Source organism: Stegodyphus dumicola, chromosome 2 (genome assembly GCF_044657685.1).
Source record: "Stegodyphus dumicola isolate Sdum_Otavi_A_Nest chromosome 2, ASM4465768v1".
NCBI lineage: Eukaryota > Metazoa > Arthropoda > Arachnida > Araneae > Eresidae > Stegodyphus > Stegodyphus dumicola.
The window spans coordinates 17,656,876-17,682,717 of record NC_140769.1 but is presented as its reverse complement, the minus strand read 5'-3'; the positions used below and the strand labels follow the sequence as shown (position 1 = coordinate 17,682,717).

The window sequence follows — 25,842 nt, the reverse complement described above, 5'->3', positions numbered from 1 at the left end:
TATACTTATTTTTTAACTTTAATATTGTCGGGCCAGCCAGATGAAAATTCCGGTGCCGGTTCCCAGGGACCGACGCCAGGCTCAGCGTGTTAACGAAAGGCAATAACTTGCATTAATATAGAGAGATAATTTTTAAGAGAATGCATTTACTTATAATTAAATTAGGTATTAGATGACCTTAGTCATTGTGGATTTACATAGCCACTATTTAATTAAATTTATTTTTTAATAATATTTGTTAAAAGACCCCATTAATATTACAATCTCATAAAATTTCACAGTAATAATACATGCAATTTATGACATTGATTTTTAAACAATATTAGGATAATTACACATTAAAAGCTACAAAACATAAAACTCAACAAACAAAATAATTATGCCCCTTTTTAATTTGAAGGCCTGCCCAGACATTTTGGCTAATTTATATCGATTTCCTTCTCCTTAAGCATGTTTTCTAACAATTAGAAATTTGTTTTAATATGCAAAACAATGTTCTCATTAAATTCTGCATGTTTTATCTCCTAACTGTTTCATCTCCACAATGTACTATCTATGAGGGTTTACTTGATCTGGTAAAAGTTAAATAGTTCGACCCCCCCCCCCCGACAGACGTGATCAAATTATCACTATGTCTGAAAGTAACTAATCAAATAATAAATTTAAATAAAGGTTTAAATAAGCTTCTTATTCAAAAAGAACTTGGAACATATAGGCCTGTTTTTATGCTAACAAAATCAATTACAGTTTATGGTGATATAATTAAACAAGAAGAGTCAAATTCACACTAAAAATATGGACTAGTGGTCAAAGACTTATACAATTTAATTTCAGTTTAATCTGGTTCAGTAACTCTGTTGTCATAATAAACTCAAATGTCAGCAGCAGTAATGGAAAGACTAATAATTACAAATTATCAGAGCTGACAGAACTAATGCAGGGAGCAAGTGGAGGTCAGAAACACACTCCTCTTACTCTCCAAAAACCTCAGTTTAAAAACTGTCTTGCGAACAGTGATTTGCATTCTGATGAGGAAACAGAAATAAGAAATTATAGTAAAGGCTGAAACTGTAAATAACTAGGTAATTTACATAATAATAATTGTACACATCTTTGAAGAATAATTTTCTTTCTCTTTACATATTTAGTTTCTTTTTTCAACACGTCTCCTTTTCACTTTAAATTTTTGGGATTTAATTAAAGACTTCTGTTATCCTAAAAGACTAAATGTATTTAGAGTGCATGAAAAAAGCCGCTAATTTTGTTTCTTTAGTAATACGAACATTCAAAAGAAATATGAAATACATATGGTAAAGTCTCGTCACAGAGCTGGTGTAGCATAATTTTTAGAATTTAGAGAAACACTGAGCAACAAAATCTAGAAATGGTAAAACTTTTAGAATTTAGAGCAGGCATTGGAAGCAGAATTTAGAAAGGCACCAAGCAGCAGAATTTAGGATCCACAGAGGCTGCATCAGGTGGCAAAATGTCCAGTGCCAGCTCTGTGTATAATGCATTAAGACATATTAGATGAATCTTTTGAATTGTCAGTCAATTTCTTTGTTAATAAAAAAATTCCTTTCTATAATGCCTTTCCATATGATAAGATTAGAAGTACTTTTGATATTTTCCATGCTTGTATCTAGTGAAAAGTAGAGAAAATAAAGGGAAGATAAAAATGTTAATAAAACGATTCTAGAATCAGAAGTAAAACATTCAACTATTATGTTTTCATTGTTCTTCCAGATGTTCTCCAAAACGTAAGAAACAGCATGTTACTACCATGGAGACATTTTTCATTTTATCACATTTTTCTGGAATCTTTTAGAATAGTGGGTCTATAAATTTGCCTTAAAATCTTTCTAAACTTTCCAAGCTTCAATGTCTAAAATCCTAAAGAAAAATTACCCCTACCAATTCTGTAACAGCAAAAAGCCAGAAATGTTTTTTTAAAAAAATCGGAGGAAAAAAGTGTGAAATTAATTTTATAGAGAAAACTGATGCATTTTCTGAGAATTCTGATCATTCTGAGAAATCGGAAAAATTCTTACCATAAAAAAATTTAAAAGAAATTTTTGATTAATTACATAGCTATTTTGCTTTTGCTAAAAACTGTTTTGTAAACTGTGCTTTATAGCATTATTCCTTGCTTATTTTTCAGATTAAAAAAAATTGTATAATATGTGGCCAAAATGGAACTTTATAATATGACAGTGAAAAATAAAAATGCTTTATTTTAATGTTATTTCTTAAATATAATTCCAATATTTACCATTATTTTAATGAAATTTATCAATGTTAGAATGATCTAAAAAAAAAAACGTCAAAAAATTCCCAGATCTCGGAATTAAAAATTTTCTATAGAAACCGATCTTAAAATCGCCAAAATGTTGATAATTGCCAAATTTAGAACCGTTTAATAAAAGAATTCACATCCCCAAAAGCAAAAAGTTGTTTGAAAGCTCTTCATTACAAAAAATGAAATAATTTTGAAATGCTTATGTTTCACTTCTTGCTCAGAAACTCGAGTATCCCACCATTATTTATATTACAAATAGGAAATTATAACTCATGAACCCATTCAAAAAATAGCCATATTTGTCAGTGAATATTCCTGCAAAACGCTAATTCACACCCAAAATGGCAGTCGTAAAAACAGACAGAAATTTCAGATGATTAAAATTAAGGACCTTCTGCCGATTTTGGACAACATTAAGGACTTTTAAGAACCAAAAATAGATTCCAAAAAACTTAAGGACTTTTAAGGACTGTACGGACCCTGTAATATTTAGTAACTGATATCTGCAAATAAAACTGAGAACTACAAGTGCCTGAAAACAAATGTGGGCCTGTGTATATATAGATAAATTTAAATTAAAGACAACACAATAGCTTAGTCATGGCAGCAGTGTAGCAATTTGGAAGTCATTTATAGCAATGATCAAATATAGATAATGTTAAACTGGAAAGACTCACCTGCTAATTACAATTAAAATACTTAAAAATATCTCCCCCCCCTCCAATGATACAGCGTACTTGACAATTTTGTTAAAAATCCAAAATATTCATTTTCATAATACAGTTAACTTTTACAACTGCACTGTTAAAAAAAACTAAAGTATAACAAGTGAGCTTCAATAATTTTCATATATTTGATTTGAACTGCATGGTCATTACAATACCACTACAAACATTCAGAATGATTTTCTAAGTATAACTGATAACTACTAACAATCTTGATTTATTCTGAAGAAAGAAAATTGTCTTATCACATGTAGTTCTTGATCACCTTATTCAGTTAAGGAATATGAAGTACTTGATTTAATTATTTTCATGAAGTCATTTTACTATGAATAATAGTTTGAAGGAATGGCCAAAGAACAGCAGCGGGGGAAATATCAATATTTAAAAGGAAAAAAAATCACAGAAAATTTCCATGGAAACAACTTCATTCTTCACTCAACAACATTGGATTCATACAGTTACTACTTTCAGCAGACTGTAAATTGATCAGTATTTCATGCATTGAATATTTAGGACTTATTTTAAGATCATGATTTATTAATTTCTTTCTTCAATAAAAATATCCAGGTTCTTTTAAAATATACAGTGGTGGCTAAAATTGTGGACACTTTTGGGAAATTTTATGTTTTTGAACTTTGTATGCTTATAGAAAATGTTGCGTTTCGCAAAATGCAAACTTGTATACAATGTACGTACAGAAAGTGCAAACTTATATACAATTAACGTCCAGAAAGTAAGTTCCGTTTGGTAATAAAAGTAAATTGTGTACAGCTACAGAAAAGTTATTTATTGCACAAAATTCAACAACTCTTAAACTACTTTTCCACATAACTGCCGAAATATTGCAGGCATTTGTCATAGCGTGGCACAAGTTTTTGTATACATTCTTCATAGAAATTTGCCGCCTGTGTCTTCAACCAGTTGGAAACAGTTTCTTTCAGCTCGTCGTCACTGTTGAAGTGTTGACTGCCAAGGAAAGACTTAAGATGTAAGAACAGATGAAAGTCGCTAGGAGCGAGGTCAGGGCTGTACGGAGGATGGTCAAACACGTCCCAGCCAAATCCCTATAGGAGGTTTGTGGTCGTGCATTGTCGTGAAGAAAAACAACACCTTTTGACAGCAATCCTCGGCGCTTATTCTGTATTGCGCGGCGCAATTTCCGAAGTGTCTCACAATAAGCATGTGCTCTGATTGTTTGACCAAGTGGTAAGAAATCAATGAGTAAGATGCCTTTCCAGTCCCAGAACACTGTGCACATCATTTTTCGAGGTGTCAAGATTTGCTTCGGCTTAATCTTTGCTGGGGATGAAGTGTGCCTCCATTCCATTGATTGCCGCTTACTTTAAGGGGTGTCGTAAGAAACCTAAGTTTCATCTCCTGTCATTATCTGTGTCAGAAATTCTTCGCCGCTTTCAGCATAACAGGTCAAAAACTGAAGTGCACTACCCATCCGTTTTATTTTGTGTTGCTCAGTAAGAATCTTTGGTACCCAACGTGAGCAAAGTTTACGAAATTTCAGTTTTTCGGTAACAATTTCATGCATTAGTGATCGTGAAATTTGGGGAAATTCCACAGCAAGAGCACTAATTGTAAATCTTCAGTTTTCATTAATCTTGTCATCAATCATGTGAACCAGTTCTTCTGTAACCAAAGATGGACGCCCACTTCATCGTGCCGTTCTTCATCGTGCACATCACTATGTCCGTCATTGAACTTTCGAACCCATCTTCTCACCATTGAATCACTCATCGCTTTTGGTCCGTAAACATTGCAAATTTGCCAATAAATTTCACTAGGTTTCACTTTCCTCGCATTCAGAAAACGAATCACAGATGTGATTTCACAAGCGGCAGGATTTTCAATCAACACCGACATTGTAAACGAGCACAACAAAGCATACGTGACTGACAGCGATCTCCAAAAAGGCGCACGTTTCTTCTCCTTGTTACAGAGCGTCTACTGCGCATGTGCGGAACTGCGATCGCAGAGCTGCAGCGGAGATAAATTGAAACGGAACTTACTTTCTGGACGTGCCTTGAATATCATTTTAAAGAGAATTTATTACTGAATTCAATACAAAACACAAAATTCAATTATTTGCAATACAAAAAAAGTTATATGTACTTTAATATACATAAAAAACACAGTTAAGAAGTGGTTTGTAATGTCTAGCTTTCCTGGCCAATCACTGTTCTTGTTCTGAGAACCAATCAAATGTTATTAACTGCCAGTAGAAGCTGACATCATGTTTACACTTAAAACAATTCATTATTTTGCTTTGTTCTGTAGAAGGAGGACCTGTTTCTTATACACTGCAATTACAAGTAGGAATTTTTGTAAAAATTTTTAATATTTAGTCAAGAAGCAATGACATCAAATAAAAGAGTAGACTGGACATCTAGAAAGAGATGTAATATTATTGTGTTACGAGAAAGTGGTCTTTCCTATGCTGAAATTGCAAGACAGGTGGGTGGTTCAGTGACTACATATGGAGTCCGAAAGTTTTGTTTATGATATCAGGAGACAAATTCAATAAAAAACAAAGAAGGAAAAGGCCGAAAAAAGTGCACCACATCAATTAATGACAGAAGAATAAAAAGACTATGTCTCCGAGATAGAAAAATGTCATCAGCGGCCATCAGAAGTGATCTGAATGATGCTGGTGTTTCTGTCAGTTCAAGAACAATCAGGAGAAGATTAACAGATGTTGGACTGAGAGGTAGAATTCCATGAAAAAAGCCTTATCTTAATTTTCAGCAACGAAAAAAAAAAAAAAAAAAAAAGACTATAGTGGGGAAAGAAACACATTAATTGGACAGATGATCAGTGGTCACAAGCTATATATCGAGTGATGAAACTAAGATATCGTTATTCGGCAGTGATGGGCGAAAATATGTAAGACGTAGAATAGGAGAAGAGCTACATCCTGACTGCATTCAAACAACTGTGAAGAACCCAGTTAGTGTTATGATTTGGTCATGCATGTCAGCAGATGGTATTGGTCGCCTTCATGTCATCGATGGGACACTGAATACCAGAAAATACATTGACACTATTCTAGAACCAAAACTTCTACCTTCCATTAGAGATCTCCTTCCCAAATGCTTCGTTTATTTTTCAGCAGGATTCTGCTCCTTGCCACACGGCCAAAATATCGAAAGAGTAGTTTCTTACAAAGAGCATTAAATTGTTGTCATGGCCAGGAAACAGTCCTGACCTCAATCCTATCGAAAATTTGTAACACCGTTTGAAAACTCTTGTCCGAATGAGGCGCCCATCATATAAAAGGGAACTAATTGAGGCTATAATTGTTTCCTGGCATCATGTAATAATGAAAGAAGAGCTAAAAACTCTTGTCAGCTCAATGAAACGTCGATGTGAAACTTTAATAAAAAATAAAGGGTACCCTTTTAAGTACTGATAACTCACTGCAATCATAACTATCTAATGTATATCGATAACTATTATCGATTAACTTTTTTTGTATTGCAAATAATTGAATTTTGTGTTTTGTATTGAATTCAGTAATAAATTCTCTTTAAAATGATATATACAAGTTTGCATTTTGTGAGACGCAACATTTTCTATAAGCATACAAAGTTGAAAAACATAAAAATTTCCAAAAGTGTCCACAATTTTGGCCACCACTGTATATCATATCTATCAAAACCATATAAAAATTTGTTAGTGTTTGTTAATAATTTCAGTAGCAAGTGACAATAAAAAATAATTCTGAGTTTGTTATAATTAATATATGTTAATTACAACAGTTAAAATATGCAGTGTGTAAAATAAATCAATAATTTAACAGTGACTCAATTTATTAATTTAATAAAGCCTTGTAATATAAAACAAATTACAGTGCACATAATCACATTGCAAGTGAAGGAATATACAATGACTGTAATTACATACACCCAACAATAAAAATAAACTTTACCTGTCTTATCAAATTTAACAGGGCCATTTTGTGTTCTGTCCATACTCTACCCATTTCTTGCGGTTTCAGTTGAGAACAGCAGCTAGCATAAATTGCTAACACATTGCTTGGAGTTTTTTTTAAATTAAAATCCTAAAATTATAACATTTTCATCTCCGTTACAGCCTCTACTATCATTGGCAATATTTTATCACATATTAACTGTACTTTATCCAATACATATATAATTAACTATGCATTACACTTTATTACATATACATCAGTTACTAGTTAGATGTGGTCTTTAAAATTGTAGCAGGTCTAGAACAGACATACTGAAATTTCACTTTAATAATTACAGATTAAAAAAGAGAAAATACAAGGTATCAATTACATTAAAAATGATTTTCAGTTTTCTTTGCTAAGGTAGGTATATACACTGCTCGACATTGAAAATGCAACACTAAGGAGTGGTCAGAAAGTGATGAAATTTGAAAAAAAGACAGAGACAGCAAGCAGCAATAAGTGATCTTTATTTCTAAACGATAGTCAGAATACAGAGCGAGAACAGCATTAGCTCAGTAGGATGTAGGACCGCCGCAGACAGCGATGAACGAAGAAACACGTCTAGGCATACAGTAAGAGTGCGGATGGTGCCCTGAAGGATGGCTCTCTATTCCCTTTCAACCATTTGCCACAGTTCGTCTCCTGAACGAGGCAGGGGCAGTCTGCAAACGGCATCCAATCACATCCCACACATGTTCGAATAGTGACAGGTCAGGAAAGTATGGTGACCAGGGAAGCATCTGTATACCTTGCAGAGCATGTTGGCAGATGCGAGCGCTGTGGTCAGGCGTTATTCTGCTGAAAAAATGCATTAGGCAGCCCCTGAAGGTAGGGCATTGCCACTGGCTGCAGTACATTATCCAAGTATCATTGGGCCATCATAGTGCCCTGAATACGAACAAGAGGTGACCTGGAATCGTAGGCAATAGCACCCGAAACCATTATGCCACGTTGTCACATGGTGGGGCGTTCCACAGTTACTGCCGGATTAGACCTGTTTCCACGTCGAAGCCACACACGTATGCGGTGACTGTCACTGGATAAACAGAAGCGCGACTCATCTAAGAACACGACGTTTCGCTATTCTGTCATCCACATTCCTCCAGTCCAGCACCATTCTAAACGTTGGCATCTATGCTGTGGGTTCAATGGCAGTCTTCTTAACGGATGCCATGAATGCAGGCTACGTTCAACCAATCGACGAGAAATGGTTCTAGTCGACATGGGAACATCCAGGGTAACTTGCACATGCTGCAGAATCGCAGTACAAGTGACTTGTGGGACTGCCATAGCTTGTTGGCGGATGCATTGATCCATGCGTGCTAATGTCACTCTAGCTGCACCTGCACCCCTCCTTCTTCCCACATTTCCTTGTTCCAACCATGTTCCCCAAAGCCGATGCAACGTGCTCGCATCCATGTGGGTATCAGCTGCTATTTGATGTAAGGACCAGCCCGCCCTTCTCAGTCTGATCAGCATACCCCTCGTAAAATCGTCTATCTGCTCGAAGTGCCTTCGTTGACGGCGGCTTAGCATTCTCTCCTATTACACGTATCCTCCGGGACAAAAACCAACTTTCTTTGATAATTCGTCTGGCAGACATAACGACACGAATATTGCCCATTCTACTCGTTCTTTCCCTTATATCTTACTTCACGTGCGTCGGAGATCTGCGCATTTCACATCATTCGCATAAATCAGTGATGTGCATCTACTCTAAAATTTGCATAAATTTCTGACCACTTCTTCTTGATGTTGCATTTTCAATGTCGAGCAGTGTATATATTTTATCATGAAACATTTTATACAACATTTTATTTACATGCACCATTGCTCAGAAAAATTCAGTTATAAAATAATTCTTAAATACATATAAGAAAAACATTTCACTTTCAGAAAAATGAGAACAATATATTTCCCCACTGTACTTATAAAAGAACCCTTATTCTACTAAGCTCCTTATTTTTCACTCAATACAATTTCAATGAATAAAAGTTATTTTACCGAATATATCTTTTTTAACATATATTTTATTACTGTGAAATTTTCTTTAAAATAAATTAAATATGACATATTGTAAATAAAAATATTACATATCAATTTCGCTCTTTAAAATGTTAAACTAAAGTTTAATAAAAAGTTGTGATCTATGCAAAAATATATATTAATATGAAAAAAGACACAGATCTTAAAAAAAGAAACAAGTTTTAGAGCTTTAGAATGAAACATATTTTTATAATTTAATGCTGAAACTTTAAGTAAAATTTCTTAATTATTTAAAACTCCTATTATAACATTTTATAGCATTTTTATAAATATAACTAATAACACTTGAATAATACTTCAGAAATGCTATTTTCTATATTTTCTATACAAATATAACACAGAAAACAATCTAAGAAAGTAAACATGTTTTTGTTGCTATTGAATATTAAAAATTTTAATATAATTTTTTAAAATTTGTTGTCAGTTTATTATATTGCTATACACAAGACCTTAGTTTTAACAGAGCGATAACGAAAACAAATGATTTTCATATACAGGCATAATTCAAAATGGAAGTTATAACCGTTGCAATCATCTTAGTCCTACCACAATTGGTTCATCTGGCATTTTTACTTGTAGATGATCAATTATGGTGGAAATAATCAATTTCACAGTGACTAGAACCTATACTTATATGCAAATCTGCTTGAGCATAGCAGGGACTCGTAATAGTACTACTAAGGCAGCATGTAATTGTTAACAGAAATTTAGATATACACTGTTAGGCTGGTACTCCAAATCTTGTATGGATGGCCACATCACAGTGGGCACATGCAGTGAATAAACCTCACATCTGTGCTTTTGTATCAAGACAATTTCATTGCAGTAACAGTTAGAAGAACATCACAGAATGAGAACAAAATGGTACAATAATTGAGAACTTATGCCAAAGTTGAAGTATCAGACACAGTAAAATTTTTGTAGTCAAAGCATTTTAACGGCAATTTATAGAGATGGAGAAAAAACACAGACACAGCCAGGTATAATCAAATGATGTAAATAGTTATAATATTAATATAATACCACAGACTTGCTTGCTGTTGTCAGTGAGGAATGCCATCAAAATTGAGTACAGAAGACATTATGATGCAGGTTGATAAAATGATTTACAGCAATCGTAGAGTGATATTCTCAGAACCTGCACAGGAGTTGGTGTTTGTATAGACAATTTACTAGTAATGAGCAGATGCAAACAATAATTTTAGGATGTTCCCTGACCAAAGAATAGCTTACTATTGGCAAAGAATTGAAAAATTATTTGAAAATTCAGACTAATGTTTAGAAAGATCATGCAGAAAAATAGTGTATCTTTGTCATACTGCATTGCAGACTGCTCCCCAATGAGTTTGTTTTTACCTCCAGTAATAAGGAATAACTCATTCTTTTATCTCTCTATTATGTGTTTTAGTGTTGAAATTTCATTTATGTATATACTGAAAACACAAGGGAATAAATGCATACATTTTGCCCCAAAAAAGTTTTTTTTAATTATTTATTCTTTTATTATTATTATTTCCAATGGCTAGGCAAAAAGTTACAAAGAACTAAAATTTTATCAACAGAGTTTACAAACAATAGAACTAAGAACAAAAAACTGAAGTCATTGCCTAAAGAGCATTCTTGCCTCCCAGTATCTCGACTTTTCTGTACGACCACAAAAGAGCCCCACATCCAAGCAGGTGGTCCCTGTCCATTTCTTCTGCAGAATCACAAAGTGGGCATATAGGATTGCTTGAAATGCTTCTGCAGTGCAGGTGGATGGCAAGGCAATCATGTCCTGTAGACAAGCGGAAAGCCACAACTGCATTACATCTTGGACTATTGGGGATACAAGAAGGATTCAATCTTCTCATTCTTTATACGGCTGTATAAGTCTGGTGATCTTGTAAGATATATGTAAATAAATGTTTTAAAAACAGTTTAATCCTTCAATAAGAAATGGGTGTATTAAGATGTTGTAGTAAGGCTGGCACCTCTTTTTGGAAGGAAGTCTGCTTGTTCATTGCCCTACGGCCACAATGGCCAGGCACCTACCGGAGAATGATATCTTTCCCCTTCAAAGTGACAATTCCCAGGAATTCTTGAAATTGCAAATTTTCACGTAGATGTTCAACAGAGCTAATTGACTAAATGGCTGTGTGGCAATCAGAAAAAATGACTGCTTTTGCAAACTTGTATTGGATAGCGAATAATTTATCTAAGGCTATACATACGGCTACTACTTCAATATCAAAGGAGGTACCAATGTATCCTGCAGGGGTATAAAAAGAAAAAAGATTCGAAAACACTATCAGCCCAAACTTTAAAATGGAAGTCAAACTGAGAACCATCAGTAAAAATGTGCAGCCAATGAGTAGGTGGATATCCAGCTGCAATGGTCTCCAAGGCGAGACACTGTAAAACACTTAGTGCAACATCTCTATTTCTATGGATAGTTTCCGTTATGTCTAGACTTACTTCTACATTAATCACCTCCAAAGGGTTTCTGATTGTCAAGAGTGGTTGTACATTACTTGGAATTCCAAGATCTTTCTTAATGTCCAGGACTTTTTGAATAAATTCATATTGGGTTTTTAATAAGAGCTTAAGTACATAGTCTGTCAGTAGGGATCCTCAATTGGCAGTAGCTTTTCATACACTGACTACCAATAAGTATTTGGACACCTATGCAAATGACGATATCTGCGGTCCTAAGGTACGTCACAGACTCCGCTGGTATATATTGTGTAGGAAACAGCATCAGCTTTAGTCGCATGCAAGATGCCTCACAGTTCGGAGCTCTCTGATTTCAAGAAAGGTATAATTATCGGGTATAACAAATGTAGCCGATCCTTAAGGGACATATCTAGCCATCTGAAGACTCAAAATCGACAGTGGCCTATGTGATTTAGAAGTGAAAGGTGAGCGGTGATTGTCGGAATGTGCCCCGAGTTGGCAGACCAACGAAACTGGGAGATAGAGACTGACGAGTGCTGTCCAGAGAAATTTGGAAGAACCGCACCCAACCAATGGCCCTCATCCGTGAGGAGTTTCAACAGGCATCAGGGAGTATTGTTTCAATGAATACCATCCGTAAGGAAGCACATCTGCTTAGTTTTCATGGCCGTGCTGCTGTCCATTAATTACCTTTGATCACAAAGTCCAACTGTGCTGCTTGGCTAATGTGGTGCAAAGCACATTGAAATTGGACTGTAGATCAGTGGAAACAGGTTCTTTGGAGTTATGAATCAAGGTTCCCCTTTACTGTTCGGATAGCAGGGTCTGGGTCTGGCATCTACCTGGAGAACGTCTCCTGCCAGAATGCATTGTGCCAACAGTCAAGTTCGACGGAGGTGCAATTTTGGTCTGAAAGTGTTTCTCCTGGTATGGGCTGGGACCCTTGGTCCCCATTCATGGTAAGCTCAACTCCAATGCCTACTGCACTATTTTGGATGACAATGTGCTTCCTACGTTGTGGCAGTTTTACGGGTTGGACCCCTGTTACTTTCAGGACGACAATGCCAGTTGTCATGTTTTGACGTTAACCAAGGCTTGGTATGGTGCCAATGGAGTTCATCAAATGGACTGCCCTGCCCAGAGTCCAGACCTGAACCCTACTATCGAGAACCTCTGGGACGAGTTGCATTGCCGAATTCAGGGGTGCACTACCCATGCAAAATCGGTGAAGGAACTTCTATGTCTTCTCCAAGCCGAGTGGAAGAAAATACCACTAGTTGTCATACAAAAACTTGTGGAAAGTATGCCCCGGAGGGTCCACGCTGTAATTACCTCTCGTGGAGGCTCTACCAACTATTGATTTTGAATAAAGTTAGTTTTTCTTTTCTAATCACAGGTGTCCAAATACTTATTGGCAGTCAGTGTACAGAACCAAGTCCCTCATTTTCACAATATCCTCAAAGGGTTTATTTTCCGTCAACAATAACATCGCTTCGATAGGTGTGGACTTCACAGCTCCTGTAATCAAGCAAAGAGCTTGGTTTTGCATTACTTCAAGTTTATTAACTGCCAATTGTAAGGCTACGATGACTGCTTTAGAACAATACGTCATTAAAGGCAGGATATAAGTTTTAAATGTAATGCTAAGAGTGGACCAAGCACACACCCAAATACATCTTGCTAAACATTTAAGTATATTAAGCCTATTTGAAACATTAAGCTGCTCAACATGAAGCTTTCAACATGAAGTCTTCAACATGAAACTTTTGATAACTTAATTTATTATCACAAGTCACTCCCAGATAAGTAAAATTTTCCTGTTGATAATAAAAATATCTCGGTACTTTAACTCTGGGTGAAAAATTTCATAGGTTAGAGAGAAAGACTGTGAAGCTGTCTCTTCCAAATTTATAATAAATTTTTCTTCACACCAATTCGAAAGCACCTGCAGGGCCTTATTTAATCGACTTTCAATAAGGTTTCTTGTAACATGTTTTGAGCCTCTGTTCAAATAACCAAATCATCAACAAATAGTACACAATTAATACCAGATGCTGATTGGTTTAAGAGAAGAAACTAGATCATTGACATATATATTAAACAAGGTGCTGCTACTAACTGTTTCCTGAGGAAGCCCAGCTTGTAAATTAAATAAAATGTCCAAAAAAGTTAAATATTCATTTTTAAGGCTAGAAATTGAAGCAAAATAAAAATTTACACAGATTATTCACAAGAGGTTAAACACTTTGAAAGATTAGTAATTCATTTATAAGGCACTCTAAGTCCGAAACCATTGTTTTTACATATATCTATCATATGCTGTTCTGTACTGGAAACCGTTTTCAAAACTAATCTGAAACACATAGGCAGTAAATTTTCTTTCAATTATTTCAGAACTTAAGTTTTGCATGACTCTGACTAAAATACATAGTTATGCTACTTAAACACTTTTATCAATTTCTTTTTTGCCAAATCTGTTGGCATTTAAATAAATATATATACTATTATGACTAATTACACCATCTTAAAAAAAAAAAAAAAGTTTAGCACTACAGAATATCTGTCAACTTTGTCCAAATAAAAACTACATTCTTAACAAAAATTAAGAAAAAAACATAAAGTATATTGTTCTATATGCAAAAAACTGATACATATCTGAACACATGTTTAACTGCTTATTCTTATATATATATATATATATATTTTCAATTTGTTTTTGTCTTGTGCACTTGCTATGTCTGGTGGTAGTGCCTTGAATGGCTTGCTGTCTAACATCAGTCGTTTTTATTATTTACTTTTGTTTTACTTTTGTTAGATGGGCCGGTCTCTAAAGGCTTTATGACTGAATCATCGGCCGAAGGAGCTGGTGGCTTCACCCTTGTAATAGCATATCTGAATAATTAAAAGCAATTATATGCCCTTACCTCAAAAAACTTATTTACAAAAAGAGAGAATTAGTAAAATGGAATTAATTTTAATATGGTAATGATTTTTTTTTTTCCTAAAAATATTCAGAAACTTTGCTTTCTAATCCTTATTATTTTGACTAATTTTCAGAATCAAGGTATTTAAAAATCATTAAAATGAATGTAAAAAGATTTTTAAACACAACAGAGGAAAATAAAAATGTTTTACTTTGTTATTTTTCTAAAAAGTGTATTCCTAACATATTCTTTATCTTTTAATGGTACTACAATAATGTTATTTATTAATATATTATCATTATTTTTGTTAAAAAAGTGTCATAAAATTTGCAAATGACCAAATCAAAATTTTTGTAGACAAATTTACCTTAAATTGCCAAAATTGTTATTAGCTGTTAAAATTTAGAGATGGAAAATAAAAGAATTTAGGGATCTTTCTATTTTAAATAAGAATTTAGGAATTCTTATTTATTTTTGATAATGAAAAAAATTACAGAGATGAATTCAAACGATAGTAACCGAAATGTCTACCAGAAATACATATTATCCAAATTAACACAAATTTTAGCATTTTTTCAAAAAATTTGCAGAATTTGTAAAAAATGGGTTTTGTTGGTAAGATCATAAATTTAGACAGTTTTTGTGGAAACAGCAAAATATTGGTAAAAATTAGCCGATATATTATATAACCTTATATTGGCTAACACTTTTCCAGTCCAATTTTTATTATATTCATTTACATTTGAATATAGAAATTCATTGTTCATGCCTCACTTTGCATTCTGAATACATTTTTGAAAAACCATAAATCACTTATTACATTAAAATTTTACATTTCAAGAGAGATTAAACTAAATTTATGAGTAAATGAGGTATGTTTTCAGTAATTATAAAAACTTTCATATTACCAAATAGCTGCCTTTATGAGCATGCAGAGATGAAGCTGGAGTAACTCCTTCAGTGAAATTATCTGAAAAATAAATAATTGTATAATAAATATGATAAGGATATTTTTTCAAAAAAAAAAATTTAATTAAAAGAATGGAACTTACATTGAGTTGATGAGCATTCATAGGTACCCACATGCATTCTAGGATGATTGACACTATATACATGAGCAAGATGAATTAATAAGTTTTTTTCTTCTTTAGACAAAGAATCAACTGAAAGGAATTAAACATTATTAAAAATATAATGGTGCAATTAAACTTTTACAAAGCATACAGCAGCAACATCAAGATTCAACAAATGATAATGAAATTTTCATTTGAATTTTTAATATTTAATAATTTTATTTGCAATTCCCCCAAAGCCTTAAACAAAAAGAAAAGTCAATGTGTATAGTTAACAAGCCAACAATTTAACTTCACTAATTCCTATCAGACCATGAAACAATTTCCTTCAGCACCTTGCTGAATATATTTTTTTGAAGGAATCTTTGCGTCTAGGAATTTTATGTATGTAAGTTTTCTACAATACTTCCCTCTGAATGATGACTTACATGAAACTGAATGTCAAATGTGACCCTTTTGCCATTGCATAAAACACCACAGCTAAGAACTTGCTGTTCAAATTTATTTTGGAGAAATATATGTCAGGAAGAGTTACTCAATGCATTTTGTTGTTGGTGGTGCAATATCAGATAAAAATGGCACAAGAAACAATAAAAAAGTGTGAAGGGGGAAGCCATAAGTTTCAAAGAAACAGAAAGACTCAGAAATAGAAATAAAAACAGATTGCAAGGGAAAGCTACAGCATTAAAATACCAAAAATGGAAACTCTTTACCCATCTCTTCTTTCTCTGATTAGCTTTTTCTCTGCATTAAAAACTGCACCAATGGTGTGGGGGGGGGGAAACCTAGCAGCAGTATCATTAATTAGATATAACGTTCTAATAATAGAACCTCCATGCAGTGTGAAGTGAATTTAAGCAAGAAGTATAAAGATGGTAATCAAACTATACCTGTTTTATACTTGTTATATATCACACTCACAATAATAACAAGATAATTTTTAACATTAAATTGGCTCATCTGTTGGCCCACCAGTGGCCGAGTAGTAAAGTTGCTGAACACTGCTAGTTCCATCGGGTGCCTGCATGGGCATTATTTTGGTTTTCCCCATATACATTATGTAACTAATAAAAGAAATTGTACAACTCAGTCTTTCTATTTACTAATAAAATTAAATAAATATTTATAAGAATGTATAATTTACTCACCTGAAGAATTTAACTCTTGTAAAGGATAAGTAACAACTTCAGCACCTCCAAAAAATGTTGCAGACAAAACTGCAGGTTTTGTTAATATCCAATTTTTAATTGAGATTGTCTCAGGGGCAGCTTTATTATCTGGTTCTAAATTAAACATTTTAATCAAAAATTAAAACGGCTATCTAACATACTGTCTAACTTAACTGTTAATTCAGTAATAACATAAAAATGATGTACCTTCAAAATTTTTATCCAAATCAATTTTACTAGATTTCTTTTCTAGACTACAGTCTTCAACTGTGCTGTCAGGATTTAACAATGGTGCAATGTATATTGTTGTTTTGTTAATAAGCTAAACAGAATAAAATGCATTGGAGTAAATAATGATAAGATGATACTCAATTAATGTGATAATTGAACATATTTTGAAATTTATTTTAAAAAGATGAAAAACAGAAAAGAAATTATACAGAACATAACAGAAAGAAATTACCATTAACAAAGGTTTCATTTAAATATCTTTTTATTAATTTTTGGCATTTCTTTTTTTTCATGCATTATTACTAAAGAATAAAAAATTACAAAACACAACACATTTATACCTGTTTGACCTGACATTTTGCATTTTAAACCAAATTAAAATCCAAATAGTAGTTTATTTTAGAATAAAAATTTTAAGTAAATATTTTTTTAATTTAATATTTATGTTCAAGAATAATTTATTATAGCTGATAAAAATAATTAAGAATTTAAGCATAAACAATAATTTCTTTAAAAAAAACTTACACTGCTGATTGCACTGTCTTTTCCATAATGCATAGCAAGATATTCAGCTAATTGAATTAAAATTTCTGAAGCTGCAGGCTCATAACCACTAAGACCAGCAGTTAGCCTTACGGCAGGCAGAAGTGCTTTTTCATTCTCATCTTGAGGTCCAATTTCTAAAACCCAAAGATCTTTTTTTTCCATACTTTTTCCAATGCTACAAAAAGGGGAGGGAAGTTCCATGAAGTTATGAAAGTTCCAAGAAGTAATGATGATCATGAATAGAAATTACAAAGCAAAATTTAAAAAATAAAAAAATGATTGAATATAAAATCAATAATTCAGTTTCACTCTGAATAGTTATATATAAAGTTAGCTAACAAAATACTCTTATAAAATGTTGACCAATGTTCTAAATATTTTATATATAGTATTATAAAGGTATCTCAGATAAGAAATGTAATTTATTTTATGATGACATTCATGATGTTGGATGCTGTTTCCCACAGGTAACTATAGAAATAATTTTAATCCATTCACAAGTGTGACTTGACCTCCTCATCTGGTTCTTTTCCACAAAAACTGACCATAGCAGGAATTTAAAAATTCCACTTTGTTATTTATATTTATATTTTTATTAAGAGGGAAACTTTTATTGCTTTATTCTACTCTTCCATTAAAGGGAACTTTACAGCAAACATGGCACAAAATTGCAAAACACCGGAAAAAGTTTCACAAATTGTTTAAAAAACCAATACAGTACAAAGTCCGAAATCCAGACGTCCATTATCCGGAATGATCTAAAATCCAGACCTCAAAACCATCAACGATTTTCTTGTAGGCTTTACGCATGCACATTTAATTCCCCTCTCCGCACATAATAAAACATCTGAAGAGTCCCGATTCTTAATTTCACTTCACTAAATAAAATACCTTGTTATTGAAGAAATAATCATTTTAGCTTAAATTTGTACGATCAGTAATTTGGCTCCACTGCTGCACATGTGCTTGGCATACATCTCAAACCGAAACATTCCACATAGATACATCATTGATCTGATGCCAACCTGGCGAATCATTATTTATTATACTTTCCTTTCATCCCCGCATGTTCATCAACACATTACAACTTGAGTAATAACTCATGTAGCGATGCCTAAACAATTATTTTATATTAGTAAGTGAATAACAAAGGAGTATGGTAACCTTTTATGTTCACATTATGCTTGGCGATGATTACAGATTTAAGTTAAATGTGCTAAAAAATGTTGACAAGGAAAAATTTAACAAAAATTTCTTTCCATATGCTAAAAATAGATTTTGTTGATGATACTCATAGACTCTACATTTAGGGATATTTGAATTAAGAATGACTGATTTGTTATTCACATAAACCCAGAACCAGTGCCAGGGCTCGTAAGGCGGCACCGGGTCGCAAAATTTAGGAACCACAGAGACTGTATCAGGTGGTAAGATATCTAGTGCCGGCCCTCAATAAGGCTTAAGTATATGGTGGGAATTTATTTATTCAGAACTCTGATAAGCCTTAAGCATGTGCAAGAAATAGACATAAATATAATAAATGGCTAAACTAATACAATTCAGGCTTAATTGTCTCAGTGTGCGATAGAAGCAAGGTAAAATTTAACGGAACAACTTGTCATTAGTTGCCAAGCTCGTGATGCATAGCCAAATACGTATAGTGAACGACAGCTAAATTTGATGATGATAGCCACGAATTTTAAAGGTTTTTGGATATCGCAAAACAAAGGTGAAATTTTCCAATTAACGGATTTTGTAGAGAAATGTGGAGAAGTAGTAATAAATGAAGATGATATAATAGAAGTTTTTCATTGTGATGACAATGCTTCTCAATCATCAATCAATTAATGAATGGCAAAATCTGTAGTATGGTTCTAGATCCAGAAAATACTGCTACCAATATAATAGTGAAGAAAGTGACAGAGAAGTTACTGGAAATGAAAAATTTCCGATTTGACAAGTTAGTTGGAATTCTTGAGACAGCAGTTACAAGGCTTCAATGTAACTAAACAAGAGATTATGTCTGTCTACAGAATTAAAGAGAAAGTATTATCACAAAAAAAAAAAAAAAAAAAAAAAAAAGAAGCAACTTAAACAAGTTGCATTGAAAGAAATGATTAATAAAGTAAACAAATAAATAATAAGCTCTTTTTTTGTAAATTTGGATACCCTTTACATCATAAATACGATTCATTCAAATTTCATAAATCATGATTTAATATTTTTAATTTTACAATTTCTACATGCCATCTTACTAGATTTAAACTGATGATCTAATATCCAGAAAAATCCCAAATCTGGAATCTCCGAAGTCCCGACAAGTCTGGATGTATTATATTACTTTGTACTGTATTATATATGCTAAGAAAACACTAATTTATTAATCACAAAATATTTACATACATTATGCCTGTATACAGGCTCAGAGCTTTTCAGTTCAATTTAGTTTGAGTTTTTCTAAATCTCAAACTAAATTGAACTGAAAGTGAAAGACACATTTTTCTGAAAGTGAAAGACACAGCTGTCATTAATTTTTTAAAGAGAATCAAGTTTCATGATGCTAAAATGGTTTAGAAGTAATCTAAAGATGTTCTTCTTGAGATTGGATTTTTAGGTAGCACATGGCCATGGCCCTGAATAGACCAGATACCTGATTTATCTCTTTTTTTTTTTTTTTTACTTCAAGAGTTAAACTAATACCTATCTGAACAATTATAAGAAAAAACATTACTAGTCACTCATTGGAAAATTAATGCAGCTAATTATCCTAATTTATCTAAAATAACTTAAGAAATACCTTTCCACATCAGTTAGTATCATATACAGTAAAAGAATGTTTTCAGAAACTGGTATTATAAAACAGATGTGTAACAAAATTTAGCCAAAAATAAAGCTGAACAGTTATTTTTACACTATAATTTAACACTCCTGAAAATGATTTTAAAAAGTACATTCAAAGGAGGAAAAAAGCTTACCTCTGAAACTTTTTATTACATTACAAAATAAGGAAATTGGTTTTAAAAAAATTATTTTAAAATAATACAAATTCAATAAAAAATTTAAAAACAAAGCACACGAGCAATAATTTTATATGGATATTTAATATGCCAGAGAAGGCATAATATCTAATATTACTTTGAAAACATTAGCCTGAGCACAAAGCAGGAATAATTTTTCAAAATCAAATTCAAACAAGACTTTTTAAATGCTTTTGAAGCATGTTAGATCAAAATGAATCATGTAAGCAAAGAACTGGAATTTTCACAGTATTAAATTAAAATATGTAAAAAAAGTCTGCATCACTAAGATAACTACTCACAGTGCTAAGTAATTCTGGTATTCTGCAAAAGTAAACACATTAAAGGATATGATTACCGATGAGTCTCAGTACTGCTATTATTATTATTATGTTCTCAGAAATAATATTCTCTTTCAAAAATGTTTACCACAAAAGTTTTCACTATACATATATAGAGGAGAGAGGGGAAAAAAATTAGAAAAGTAGACAAAGTTAAATTTATAAAAAATATGAAAGAACTAACAAGTTCAAAATTAGCGCCTAGTGCTGCTTAATTTTTTAATGAATTTTAAAATATTAAAATACCTAGTAAAAGCCATAAGAATACTTAATATATATGTGTATATATAAGAAAAACAATAATCATAATTCTAAGAATGCAATTGAAAACAGCTATTACCTGTAGAAATTTGAAATAGTAGGATGTTGCTGCTCTATCTTCTTTAATGCTTTTTCCATTGATGGATAGTCATGATAAAATATGTCTGATACAATTGGGTCCAAAACAACATCTAGTGTTACAAACTCCTCCTCTTTAACCACAATTGATTTGGTAACATTTTCATGGCCAGAACAGGAAACTTAAAGAGTAAAAAAGAATTACACTAACATAAAACAAAAAATATTTATTTTTAATTACACATATTACAACTACAAAAAAACATACTTAATCCTTCTCCAAACTATATGCACAACAGGATTAAACCGTTACTACCATTTGAAAAAAACAACTATGCATAATCTTTATTTAAGATTTTTGTTAACCTCTGGTGGAAAGTACTTACTTAGTTTATTAATTACTTGTTATTATTTTAAATTTAAATTACTATACCAGAAAACCTAGGAATGGATTCTGATATAAAGCATGCATATGCAAGTGTTTATATATTACATATATGCATTATTATAATGTTTTAACATGCCTTTTCCATAACTGTTAGTTCTTTCAAGAATTTATTTAGTAAAAGTTTGTTTTAATTTAGTGTTTTTCTTATGAGAAAACAGATAATTTTTTTTTTAATATTTCCTCCTCCTTATCTCTAGCCCAGCTTTGTATTATTCCACAAATTAAAAATTAGGTTATATATTTCATTCCATTTAAAAGACAAAATCAGGTAAAATATTGTTGCTCACATACAGGTTCATAATAGATTGAATGCATCCAGGTCCAATGATAGGTTAATAAAATTTATTTTTATTAAATAAAAACATGTCAAAGGTTTGGAATCTTTCGCAGAAATACTCATACAAGAGTTCACAGTATTACATATTACAATCAATAGTTCTGAATCAAACTACTAAGAACGCTAAACACCGCAATGCAAAGTGCATCTAAAGAGAAAGCTAACTCGGATATCTCAGTTCACACAAAACTAACAAATCCCAACAACCATAAATAAGCAAATGAGAGCAAATGCTCTCTCTCTAGTCTTAAATAGTTTTCAACTGGCCGTTAAAATATTTCTGCTTCTCAAAATTACTGGGAAGCAATACGAGGATGGAATTATGGTTACAGCTAACATAGTAGTCAATTACATTTATTCAATTTCAACACACATTATAAAGATACAGGGACCAAACAAAAATGTCCCCAAATGTGGCGACTTCTCGCCAAATTACTGGGATATCCATTTACTTGATGTTGAACAGACTTGCCCCTGTATTCTTACTTTCTTGGCATAGTTTGCTCTTAAAATTTGATTCGTGTTACATTACACAGAAAAATACAACAATGTCACATATAACTGCACTAAAATCATCTATCTATATACAAAATTTATAACACTATAAAGATACAACAATTCTGTACAAATATGAAGGCTAGCAGCTATGTGGTAAACATGCTTTTAATTTTTTAATTTTGGTATTTCACATCTGCTATGTGAAAATGCAATTTTCACTGAGAAATTTCAATTAAAATTGCTATAAAACCCATTCAAGATCATTAAACTAATTTATAACAGGATTTTGATGTAAAATATATTAATTTAATATTTAATGCATCATTCTAAATTATTTTTATGCTTTTTGCTAACTGCATTATGTTTTGCAATTTTAAAATTTTACATTGATTAAAATCTGAGTAGGAAAAGAAGTATTTTACACAGCAAAATGCTTTTATAACAATGAAAATAAAATGAATAATTAATGTCCATATACTTGTGCAGAAAAATTTAGCAATTTATAATTGATAAGGTTAAAGCAAAAAAGTTAAATACAAGTACCGTAATTTCCGGAAGAAATACCGTGGCATTTACATGTTTAAAACTTAAATTTTCAAAGGGTGCAGTGTTTCTACCTATGCAGCGTTTAGGTGCACTAAAAATAAAATATTTCCTATGATGGTCATTGTACATAGTTTGGATGGCCTTGTGATTGTACATAGACTGGAGCTGTTCCCACACAAAAGACCACTCAGTTGCTTTTTGCGAACGTTATTTTGTTTACATTCTTTCCCTTGAACGAACCTACATGCCTCATTCATCCTAAACGGATCTTAGAACAATAACATTTCAAATCAACATTCTCATCAGTTTGAATAGTCTCTCTCTTCAGCCATTGATGAATCTTCCAGGACCCATCCTCTCCCCACCCCTGCCTTTTCTGCAAATATTTTTAAAGGCGGACACCTGCCTCCCAATAACGAACTTTGACATATTTCCCCTTCAGCATGAATCGATTTTTCTTGGCATTCTGCCAGATACAGATCCCATCAGTTTGGGTACAAGTACTTGTTGGATAGTTTTTAAGTAAGAAGGGAGTGGAAAATTTTTTAAATGACACAGAAGCTATACTGCTGGTTTTAAGCTTAATGTAATTTCACATGCTGAACAAATTGGAAATAGAGCAAAAGCTGGAGAATTTGAAGCAAACGAGAGATGTATCAGACGTTGGAGAACTGAAAAAGAACTTCTTAAAAATATGCCACAACAGAAACGAACCAAAAGAAGTGGTACCGTAAGGTGGCCGAATCTAGAGGACGACCTTGCAAACTAAATAAAGGAGCAACAAGGAAAGGGAATGGCAATTTCGACTGTAAACATTCAAGCAAAATTTATAACAAAACAAATGAACATAAATGATTTCAAAGGAGGGCCTTGCTGGTGTAGCAGATTTATGAAAAGAAAAAATATTTCTGTGCGTACCAGAACAACAGTAGGCTAACAATTACCAATGGATTGGCAGGATAAAATGGCATCTTTTCTAAAATATGCGACAGATATTTTTGACAAAAAAAAAAAAAAAAAAAAAAAAAAAAAAAAAAAAAAACTCTTCGGCCACAGATAATAAATATGGATGAAATGGCGTAAGCTTTCGACTCTCCTGCAAACAGAACTGTTGATGAAACTGGTGCAAAAACTGAATCTGTGCTTATGACAGGGCATGAAAGAACGTCATTTACATGTGTGTTAGCTTGTGTCACAAACGGTGACAAGCTAAAGCCAATGATCATTTCTAAACGCGAAAGGAGATTTTCCTAATGACGTAATTATTTGTGCAAACGAGAATGGCTGGATGTGCGAAACAATCACGCACGAGTGGCTACAAAAAGTTTGGCAGTGTCGTAAGAGATCTTTTTTCCAATCAAAAGGGTTATTGATAATGGATTCCATGCATGCTCATTTACTTGAGTCAGTGAAAACCAGATGTCAAAAATTGTCTACAACCATAGCAATAATTCCTGGTGGTTTGACAAAAATCTTACAACCTTTAGATTTGTCAGGTAATAAATCCTTCAAAGCTGAGTCCCAAAGCGGTAGCAGTGTTGGGTGAGTGAAGGATTGCATACATATACCAAAAGCGGTTAAATGCATAGAGCATCTTATGAAGAAGTTGCAAAGTGGGTAGGAAGTGCATAGAAATCATTAAAAACATTGTCAATAATAGCAGGGTTCAAAGAAGCTGAAATTATATCCTTAGCTAAAGTGACTGTAAACCAAGAGGATGAATGTGACGATCTGGAAGACTTGGACTTAGATCAGGATTTACTAAATCGTTTTAATTCAGATAGTGAAGAATCAGATTTTGATGGCTTCATATGATGTATAGTTTGCTATAATTCCTTTTGTACGTAAAATTTAAAATTTCCTTTTGTCATCCAAATTTAATATTTCGTTGTTGCAACATTTTTTATAATATAGTCTGAGTATTACAAAAATGGACTTCTTTAGTGTGTAAATATAAGTATATAAGTGAATGTAAATATATTTTCAACATTTCTTACCTTTAATTTATTTTTGAGTTATGATTTCATTTCATGCATTTTTCTTAACTGATATGTCATATATCAGGACTTAGGTTGAGATTTTGCATCTATACGGCCCACGACGATGTCACGCGCAATTTAATCTGCTGCGGCATTTCTGTGTAATTTTTATTTTTTTCCCCGCCATTTTTCTCGAGTTTGGCGTTACACTGATGCAGGCTTTCTTCCGGAAATTATGGTACTTATCTATTAAAGGTTGGCAGCAAAATTAAAAATAAAAATATTTGATAGTTAAACTTTAAGCCTTAACAAAATGCACCGGAAATCTCTAATTAAGAAAATAATGTTCATCAAATATTGTGCTGAAAATTACTAGATGGGAATTCTATTTTCATAATTTGAGTTTCCTTTAGAGATAACAATGTCATTGCCTTTTTTTTTAATGTTATTAAAACTGTTTTTATAACATATCCTTTTCCTACAAAACAATCGGATAACAATTCTTCCAAAACCACTTTCAGGACGGGCTTTCCATATACGCATTCCCTAAGAACATCTCTCACAGCTGGGAGTCCCATCCACGTATCACTAGAGATTGCATTCAGAGGACGGGTGACGTGTATACGCATTTTAAGCTGGAATGTTTTCCTGAAGACCACTAGATGGCATCCTATGTCCATTACTTTTGAAATAAATACAGTTTTGGGTTCCAGACTTTGATATATTCTGCCTGACTTTCGTGTTTTTACTCATCAACTGTTGTGAAGGTGGGGGGAGGAAAAGCGTAAACAACGTGGGCTCTTTAAATCGGGGCGTGCTAATATAAACCTTCACACGTCTGATTTATATCCAATTCCTTTTTTTATTCTATTTTTTCCTCTACCATGTACGGTCTTTTAGGAT

The 25,842-nt window shown here is 32.7% G+C and overlaps 1 protein-coding gene across 4 annotated transcripts in view; it reads right to left on the bottom strand.

Annotated features, from left to right (window-relative positions):
- The window catches only part of LOC118184900 (carboxypeptidase D-like), a 150,516-nt gene that overhangs the window by 21,146 nt on the left and 103,528 nt on the right, over window positions 1–25,842 (bottom strand). For 2 of the 4 annotated variants that reach the window (XM_035354629.2, XM_035354628.2), the window contains exons 16-22: window positions 21,133–21,313; window positions 17,414–17,609; window positions 16,865–16,979; window positions 16,637–16,771; window positions 15,468–15,578; window positions 15,324–15,385; window positions 6,965–7,096 (exon numbers count right to left, since the gene is read on the bottom strand). In XM_035354629.2, the coding sequence (XP_035210520.1) occupies window positions 6,965–7,096; window positions 15,324–15,385; window positions 15,468–15,578; window positions 16,637–16,771; window positions 16,865–16,979; window positions 17,414–17,609; window positions 21,133–21,313 (932 nt within the window). Of the gene's footprint in view, window positions 1–6,964; window positions 7,097–10,662; window positions 10,874–12,761; window positions 14,384–15,323; window positions 15,386–15,467; window positions 15,579–16,636; window positions 16,772–16,864; window positions 16,980–17,413; window positions 17,610–21,132; window positions 21,314–25,842 lie in introns of those variants that run through there. The other 2 variants (XM_035354630.2, XM_085810472.1) reach the window with 2 other exon arrangements.